General features: G+C 42.6%; 1 protein-coding gene across 4 annotated transcripts; it reads right to left on the bottom strand.

The window, feature by feature from the left end:
• Positions 1 to 175: 175 nt before the first annotated feature.
• Positions 176 to 8,835, bottom strand: AKAP17A (A-kinase anchoring protein 17A). 4 transcript variants are annotated; one of them, XM_080375321.1, is made up of 6 exons: positions 8,674 to 8,834; positions 8,233 to 8,358; positions 7,146 to 7,888; positions 4,850 to 4,998; positions 3,550 to 3,790; positions 176 to 2,109 (listed from the first exon to the last, which is right to left on the bottom strand). In XM_080375321.1, the coding sequence occupies exons 3-6, from the start codon at positions 7,818 to 7,820 to the stop codon at positions 1,162 to 1,164; spliced, it is 2,013 nt and encodes a 670-aa protein (XP_080231447.1). In that variant the 5' UTR covers positions 7,821 to 7,888; positions 8,233 to 8,358; positions 8,674 to 8,834; the 3' UTR covers positions 176 to 1,161. The 4 variants fall into 4 exon arrangements, with proteins under 4 accessions (XP_080231447.1, XP_080231445.1, XP_080231446.1 ...); XM_080375319.1 differs by having other exon boundaries at positions 7,146 to 8,358; positions 8,674 to 8,835; XM_080375320.1 differs by having other exon boundaries at positions 7,146 to 8,358; positions 8,723 to 8,790.
• Between the last annotated feature and the right edge of the window lie 487 nt (positions 8,836 to 9,322).

The raw sequence follows: 9,322 nt of genomic DNA, 5'->3' as shown, positions 1-9,322 counted from the left end.
ACATGTCCTGCTGAATTAACAGTTGATACAGCTGTATATAACAGGACCATCAAGAAGAGTGGCTGAACTTCATCATTCAAATGTGTCAAGCAATATTTTTTTTTTTTAAAAATGGATTCTCATACAACACTTCATATGTCAGTATATTAAAATCTGCAGAAAACAGCAACTTCAGTTCACTGGAAACAGTTCTCTTTTAATTTCACCATAAAAAAGCAAAATAAACTCTTCCACTGTAGTATTATAGCTTTTAATATTCCTGAGCTGCATTTTAGAAGCAAAAGTATTCTTAAATGGATTTAACAAGAGACACTGCAGCCTTGCTTTCCAACACAAGTAAAAATAATTTAGCAAGAAGGCCCCTTTTTCAAAAGACAATGGCTAGCTCTGTATATACCTGAAAAAATGCTTCAAGTGGCTCTATGTCACCTGAAGTAATTACAAAGCCAAATATATCAACAAAATAACAGAACAACTTTTCAACATTTTACCACTGTTTCTTACTTCCTACATCAGTGTGCCTCTCTTACATGGAAAGTATTACTATACAAATGGTATTACATGCCAGAATAATTTGGGCCACAAAGCTTGGCATCATACAGACATATGAAGGAATCACAGCAGTTTAAAAGATATCTTGCGTATCTTTATAGTGAGTTTTAAGAATTAAATGAAAGTCCTGCTATCCATCTCAATCAGCAAAACACTACTTTGTTAAATGTGATTTCATTGAATGCACCAGAAAGCATCTTAAATCAAATCTGTATGTAATGGCTTGTCATGTCTGGAGTTCCTATAACTGGCACACATGTACTTCTCAAGCCAAATTAGGTGATACAGAGATAAAAACTAAATTGACTAAAATCAAGGTTTAGAAAACTGAAAATCAAGGAAACAGGTTGGCTTTTAGCACTGTAGGAACTCGAGCACAAGCACAGGTGGTTATACCTACACTGTGATAAAAAACTAGAGAGAGACAACAATGCATGAAGAATCAGCAAAAAAATCAGGCATCTATTTTCTTGGTTTGAGACTAGATACAAGTTAAGCATTGGTTGAAACGAATGCGTTTTCTATAGCAGTCAACACCGATGAGGTCTCATGTACAACTTCCTGGCCCTTTTGTCCAACCACAGCCTTTCCAAGGAGCCAGGGTCGCCACTACCCACTCCAAGTACTCCTTTGCTTATTCAGTGATCTCCTCCGGTGTCTTCGTCTCCTGCTCACACTTCTGTGACTATGACTTCTTTCTCTTCTATCTCGTTTACGTTCGCTACTGCGAGTTCTTCTGTAACGTGAACGTCTGGGGCTTACACTTCTTCGACGAGGACTATGGCTTCGACGAGGACTATGGCTTCGTCGAGGACTGTAACTTCTGCTAGAGTGTCTATAATACCTCCTTTCTTTCCTGCGCTTTTCATCCTGATAACTCACATCTCTCCTGTGTCTGCTCCTCTCTCGTTTACCCTTACTGTCATCAGTGTTTATGCTGCTACATGAACGGCTCTTTCTTCTCCTTGGCTCCGTGCTACGTTTGCCCTGCTCACAGTGTGAGTCCTTCCTGCAGTTATTCTGGTCATAGCTAGAGAGGCTCTTCTGCTGCTGGTTATTGGCGGGAACACATGAAAGTACCCCTGAACTTTTCTCAGAACACCTCTCAGAGTTTGTGGTATGAAGTTTCTGACCTTCTTTGACATGACCTTTGTCATGAACGTTGCCATTCAAGTACTTGCATTGATTACTTACACTCTCGGGGGGTGCTACTTCTCTTTGAGAGCCGGAAGCCAGTTTGTCTGTAACAGTCTGTCCTGAGGTAGAAGTGATGCAGCTGGATGACACAGTGTGTGGAACACCACTAGGGGTTTTCAGCACGTCAGACTGAGATGCTTCAGTTTCTTCTTTGTTTTGATTAACTGCATCCATTTTCTTGCTCAGAAGATTGTTCAGTAGTTTCTCCCTCAGTTCCTTTTCTTTTCTCTGCAACCCCAGTGCTCTCTCTCTTTCCTCTTCCACACGTTTGAGCTCAGCCTCCTGGAGCCTTCGTCTCTCCTCTAGCTGCTGAAGGCAAATCTTTTCTTCATTATGTGCTTGCTCCAGAAGTTTTACTGTCTGAAAGATAGTCAAAGGGAAGGTAAGAGTAAACAAAAAAATATCTGTAGATCTGCTCATGCTTCCAAGTGATACTGTAACACAAAAGCAGCAACATGGAAAGAAAATAAAATCTAGCAAACAAAACTTAACCATCCCAAAATAAAATGGTGGTTTCCCTCATAAAGGGAAAAAAACCAAAATCAACCAAACAAAAAAACCCACTAACACGCAACTGTTGTAAGGTGAAACATTAGTATCAGTCCACAAACTCTTTTCAGTGTTAATTTCTTCCAGTTATCTTCACAAGGCAAAAACAAGGCTTGGTCTTTATGGCTCCTTAATATGACGAGAGTAGCACACAAGCTAGAACAACCTGTGAAATCTGAAGTATGAGAATTCAGTTTTAAAATTTAAAACATGGATTTCTCTTAGTTGACTGCATTCTGTGGTCATAGATGACTTCACAATGAGTATGTAAAAACCAGCAAATAATTAAACACACACATATTATGTAGAAACTGATTTTCATTTTGTCAACCAGTTTAGAAACTCATACTGAAAAAGAAGGTTCATTTTTTTTTTTTTTTTTTTGTTATTCTGACCCATACAAGTGCCTTAGTATAGACCTCAAAACTCTGGGAGTGAAAGAAACACACTGCACTATTTTGTCAGACAACCTATCTCACAGCTACAAAGTTGCAAAACCTGCAAGAAGTATTTCTCCCTTCTCCTAGCATATAACTGACCACATAGCACTGTATGAGTTAAAAAACACTCCTGAGGCACACTGGCATGAAGGATAAATAAACCCTGTGCTCTGCCACACAGTTTTTCATTTCTGTAGAAAATTCTTAACATATATTACATTACACCCTAACAGGACTTTATCCTAGTCTTAAGAAAATGCATCCTGTTCCATTGAAAAATAGGAATACTGTTAGAGAGACAGGATCTAACATTCAAAACCTTAACTGACAGTACTTTTCCTACAGAAAAATCATTCTGCACATTTTCAAACCTCAAATAACGAAAGCTCATTCTCTGAAACTGCAAAGAATAGCTAACAGAACTGCTGAAAGCCAGACAGGAAACAGCATCAAAACTGGAATTAGAAATAAGGAGTCTTGCATCTTATTCTCTGCATTTAGTTCACTTTATCATGCTTACACATTTTTTCACTGGACTTAAGAGCAAGCCTGCCAATTAGTTTAAAAGTGAAATATGCTATTCAGAACTACAGGTTCTATTTTACTCTTCCATTTACTTGTATATGCATATTTTATCTAGGGAGAAATACTGTTTCATTGCACTTTTTTGAATTTTTGATCTAAGGAATAACATCTGAGAGGTAATAAACCTGCTGTTTAATGAACAGTGCTCCCCACCCCCTCTCTAATCAGTAAAAGGCTTTGTTCTGCTGGGTTCTTCATTAGCTTCTGAAATAAATAATGAAGTTACCTTTGCCCTGCTTAGCAGTTCTGCAATTAGTCTAATGGACTGAAGATTTCTCTGAGCTAACAGGAGCTTCCTTTCTTCTAACTTTATCTTCTCTTGAAGTTTTTTCTGTTCTTCAGCTTGAAGCTTCTCAAGCTGCTTTTTGTTTCGTCGAACTTCACGATCTTTCTGTTTCTGTTCTCTCTTGCGCAACTTTTCTTCTCTCTTTTTCTCTCTCTCATATTCTTCAAGCTCTCTCTGCTTCCTAAAAAGAGATAAATATTTCAATCTTACCTAGAGCAGGTACAATTTTAGACTCCTACTCTATGTAAAAACATATTTTGTACTTGGAGTAGATTTGTTTCTAAGTAAGTTTGCTGATTAGTGAAAAACAGAAGTAGAAAACAGTGAGCATTTTAACCACCAGTTGTGACAGCAAACAATCATCAGTCTGTCAATATTTAAAAACAAGTTGGAATCCAAACATAAACCATGGCTACAACAAAAAAAAACAATTTGACCAGAGACAATAACAATGCATCGGGCAGCGAATCATCATAGTTAGAAGAAAATTACCAAGAGGGTTGCAGAGGTTTGTGGGTTTTATTTCAGTCATTAGGACAAAGTGCTAACTTGTATAAAAAGGCCAAGGGTTTCTGAGGTCAGGTGTCTATGGCACAATTTTTATGAAATTTAGTATTTTGCAGATTTAGTATTTTGAACTGAACATAACCATTGGTGATAATCTAAATAACCTTACAGTTTTAGAAACTGTTTAAAATCTAAACATTAAGCAATAAGAATTTATACACATCAAGGCAAATGGACATCATACAACCTCTGAATAGCTGTCTTATGACATTTGTACCCCTATATGTTTTCTTAAAATGTCACTGTTAAGACATGTTTGTATCCCATCTCTTTCCTGGGAAAATACTGATGTTAAGAACAAATAAGCTTTATAATAGCAAAGTTACTTAGTAGTAGAACTAGCACGCTATTTTCTATTCTCCATCTACAGTGCATATTTTTCCATCAGAATGACTACACATCATTAAGTTCCCAGCTCTTGCAGTTACAGTTCAAGGAGGAAAAAAACAAAGGTGCAAAACACTCCTCCAAATCTCATAATCCCTGAACCCTATTTTCCTCAAAAGGACGGCAATATTCTCAATCAGTTTTCAGTGCTTCACTTTAGCTACAGGATTAGAACTCTGAAAGGAAACTTGTAGTTATTTTCTATCCATTGATGCCGATATGAAGAAGTAACTACAGTTTTGTTGTGCCTGATTGTCAAAAAATATAACTGAGCAGTAAGCAGTACCTTTCTTCCTCTTTTTGTTTTTCCTCAGCTTCTTTCTCTTTACGTTTTTGTTCTTCTCTCTGTTTTTCAAGCTCTTGAAGCTTTTGCCTCTCAAGCTGACGCTTCTTAATCGATGCATCACTGAGGTGTTTTGTTGAGTCAAAAGAAACCTTTACAGGATACAATTGAAAACAGTTCTAAATAGATGAAGAAAAAAAAAAAATGGTCCCCAACAGCCTACACAATCCCCAGCAATTTTAACCTAGCACAAAGGCATCCAAACCACAGTGTAAATACAATCAGAAATATAAAAACTTTTTCAAAACAAAGGTATCTTCTCCATGTGCCCAGAGCAAGCATCAGAGCACTATAACCAGGTAACTGGGAACTAAATGCCTGCACACTAGCACAATCAGGTGTGTCTGATATCCAAAAGTAAACCCTAGTGTGGTTTACACCCTGGCTGTCCAATGTTTTTAACCTGTCAGAACAGGAACATCTAGAACTCTTTCAGCTCATGTATACTACTAGGGACTGTACGGCACGAGGTAGAAACAGGCCTTAATAAAGGCCTCCCTTTCTGTCTAGAACTGGGATCCCTAAGTTCAGCAGAAGAAACAGTTCTACAACGTTCAGCACCTGGTTTAAGCAAGCGCCTCCCCAGAAATTCTAACACTGAGATCCCCAAATTGAGCTACAGTGAACTGAAGCTCAAAGTTTGAGACCAGGAGCACAAGACACACACATCTGAGCAGAGACCTGGGAAACACTGAGCTTCCAGGACATAGGAGCATACCTTGGCCATGTCCAGCTGTGTACTGGAACAGGACATCAGCAGACACCAAAGCTCTGGCATCCTAATCTCCCATTCTAGATACCACCTGTGTGTAGGCAAGGGTCTGTCATATACATTCCTGCAGGCCCATCATCATGAACCACGGGGCAGAGAACAAGGAGCACATACTTTGGAGTTTAATTTACCCAGGCTCTATATAAAATGATGTTTCACTAACAGGCTGAAAAGACAGACAGGTAGAAACAGACAAGGTGTTGTGACCTTGTGTGAAACAATTCTGTCCTGCCAGCACTGTTGAAAACACAGCCCTCTCTCTTTCCTATCAAATCACCAGGGCAGCTGCCAGGGAAGTGTGCTTCCTCTTACACAGCCAAACTAAATTTGGGAACCCTGATCCCCTGCATGTAAGCAACAGTTTGAATTTCACATCCCCTTGAAAACCCTGAGGGTCAAGGTACAGTTTATATGCTCCAACTAGCGAACATTGATATGAAAATAAAAAATTACAGTATTTTACTTACACTGACTAAACTACAACTTTGAATAAATATTTGCATGTTCCCGTATCACACAAAGGAATACTCAAGCCTTTTCCTAAAAGACACTTTCTGATTCAATGAATGACTATTGAGCATAGTGAAATACATCCATAAACATCTCCCTCAACTGACAGTTAAATGCACAGACCACTCCAAACATTATCAGGCCAAGTTTTCTTCAGGCCCTGCTTTCATAGATACTACATCTGAACAGACTGTCTTGTTCTCTCCTGTCATGATTGTATTTCCTAAGACAATGAGGTTACAAAGTATCTGACAAACTCAGTATGTAAATATTATTGATTAATCATACTGCATTCACAGGAAACTGCTACAGATTAACATTACCATTTAAAATTTTGTGGGGCCTTTCTGAATGTGAAGTACACTAGATTAACTGTGTATTCCTCAGACCATACAGGCTACGTGTATGTAAGCTTCACAGTTCTGATGCTTGCCTGGTAGAACCCATTATCAATGCAGGGACCAAATACAGATGCTGTGAAGCGCTCCCCAAAAATTTCTATTTGTAGTGAACACAAGAGAGAACAATACATTTTAAAGCTAGCCTTCTGGTGAAATGTCTGAACTTGTTCAAAATTAGAATTTTAAGTGAAAGTTACAAGATTTATATTATATTACTTTCTAAAAACTGTTTAGCAGGTCATGTCTGTATGCTTGGTTCTTCCATCAAGTGGTTCTAATTTCTAGAGCTGTCCTGTTGGGGAAAAGGAGGGGGGGGGGAGGGGTAAGAAAGCGCAAAACCCCACTCACTCTCTTCATGTAGTCTAACAATACATTTTTCTTCCATCATTCACCTTTACAAGTTCTATTACGGCTGTTCCATAAAACCACTTTAGTGTTGTTGAAGTCACCTGTTATCACACTACAGCAGATGCAGGTCTTAAGCACTAGGGAAATAACATTTAGTTGTACTTGTTTTTTCACATGGATACTCATAAAGAAGTCTGCAGTTTCTCACCTTTATATTGCAAGCCACTGCTTTGCCATCATCACCTTTATACATCAACTTCATCCCTCGCAGGGCATTCATGGCCTTAATGAAACCTGCGTACTCTCGATACTGAACGTAAGCTTCAAAATTTAAATGGCCTCCAAAACTAAAAGTGTGAAAATTTCTGCCAGTCATTTCCTCTCTGTAAGGGTCCAGCATAGGTATGTCCACATTACGTATTTCTCCAAATTTCTTGAACACTTTTATAAGCACTTCTTCACTTGGCTTTTCGGAGCCAGAGTCCTTTGCTGCAAACCACTTACAGGGTAAGCCCTCTAAGTGAATAGTATCTGGTCTTTCCCCTGGCAAAGTTTCATTCATATCTTTTGCATCACGGAAAAACGAGTCCCAGTCATGTCTGGTAGGAAAGTCAATCTTATATTCCGCAGCACGGACTTTTAAAATGTCAGAGAAGCCACTCAGCTTTATCGTTTTGCCATCGAGGCATGCCAGAAAAGATTTGACCAAACTTTTGTTTTCAACCTCTCCTTCAAACCGGATGAAATCCATCGTGCTTTTAGAGATCCGCAGGGTGGAAAACTGATGAGTTTGCACCATCCCTTTCAGTCTTTCCATCACTTCCCAGTTTGAAATGGATTTTCCTGGTTGTTTCAGCTGAGGAAGTGCCACACTGATGGTCATTTTTGTAATGGGTTTAAGGTACAACCCACACGGAGCACAGAGCTCTACAGCTTCTGATGTATCATGAACTATTGTTGCAGCAGCCATAACACAGAAAAAGCATAGGATAAAAAAACATAAAAGATGCAAGTTTAAGTTGCAGGCCAACAGTAGTCAAATAAAACAGCCCTTATCCATAAACAATTGAATTCTTTGGCCATTTAACCATTCCCAAGTTAAAACAATGTCTCTTAATACAGGAGTCAATTAGAGAGTTAAAATTGAAAAGTACAAACATCTTAAAACTACTTTACAACCACTAGAGCCTGTAAGTAATTAAACCTCAGTAAGGCCTCAGAAAAAAAACGCAAGAAGCTGATGACAATCTTAGGAATACATGAAGTTGGTATGTGATGGCTCAGAAAGCAGCTACCCTTTCTCAGGAATGAGGAGACTGGCGGAGCGATGTCACGCTGCTTTGAAGTTCACTTAAGTAAAGATCAGCAGGCTAGCGCCAAGGCGGGTCCCGCGTTCTCCAGCAGGAAGGCTTGGGAGGTCTCTGCAACGAGAGGAAAAGGCCCTTTTATTTAAAAGGCGGAAGCCCCACCGCCCTCCTCCGAGCAGCCTCACCGGCACAAGGCAGGGAGTGCCGTGAGTCACACCGGCGACAGCGGGGCCGCTCAGCCCGCCCGCTGCCTCGGCGGGAGGAGCCCGGACAGCGCGGCGAGACGTCGGGGGGGGCCCAGCGGGGAAGGCCCCGACCCCAACGGCCGGCCCGGGCCACCCGCACCCTCCGCCGCCGGCTGCCCGTTGCGCTCCCCGGCCGCCAGAGCCCAGAGGCGCCCCGCCGGGCCCCTCCCGCCGCCCGCCTCACCCGCAGCCGGCGGGCCGGGCCGCGCCGCGCCGCCCCCACAGGCGCCCACCGCCGGCCTCGCGTGTGCCGCCACCCCCGGCCCGTGCCTGCCCCTGCCCCTCCGCGCGCCGCCGGGGCCGCTTCCGCTTCCGTGTGGCGCAGCGCTCCCCGGCCGGCCAGGGGGCGGGCGCGCTCGCCACGGCAGCCCTCTCTATGGCAGCGGCGTGATGGCGACGCCTGGCGGCCGGGCGGGGCCGCGGGCGGGGGCTGGAGGCGGACGTGCGGGAGTGACGGCTGCCTTCCGCGGGAGCGCGGGGCTTGTGTCTCGCTTCCCGCCTCCCAACGCGGTACGGCGCGCACGCAGCCGCGGTGTGTGAGCGGGACCGTGTCCCGGGGGGCGCTTGTCACCCGCTCCCTTCTCACAGCCGGGGCGCGGGGGCAGGGGGGGCCGCCCGCAGCCGCTGGGCCGGGCCGGGCCGGGCGGAGCCGAGCCGAGCCGGCTGAGGTCGCCAGCCACGGGCAGGGAAGCCTCCTGCGTGCTGCTGACCACGCATTTCCAATGATTTGTGCTTTTCTGGGAGACAAACCCGAACTCTGTGTTGATGAAAGAAAGGCACGAATCGACAAGACGCAATTTAGTTGCATAAACGTGAGGAGCGCGATTTGAGAT

Source organism: Falco punctatus (genome assembly GCF_963210335.1).
Source record: "Falco punctatus genome assembly, chromosome: 2".
In the NCBI taxonomy this organism is placed as follows: Eukaryota; Metazoa; Chordata; class Aves; order Falconiformes; family Falconidae; genus Falco; species Falco punctatus.
This window is presented reverse-complemented; position numbering and strand designations above follow the sequence as displayed.

Bases quoted from the DNA above. Each gene is read 5' to 3' on its own strand.
- AKAP17A (XM_080375319.1), bottom strand. From the start codon at position 7,907: ATGGCTGCTGCAACAATAGTTCATGATACATCAGAAGCTGTAGAGCTC. The intron at 4,999-7,145 runs GTGAGAAACTGC...TATCCTGTAAAG, and splicing joins CAGTGGCTTGCAATATAAAG to GTTTCTTTTGACTCAACAAA. The intron at 2,110-3,549 runs GTAACTTCATTA...ACTATCTTTCAG, and splicing joins AACTGCTAAGCAGGGCAAAG to ACAGTAAAACTTCTGGAGCA.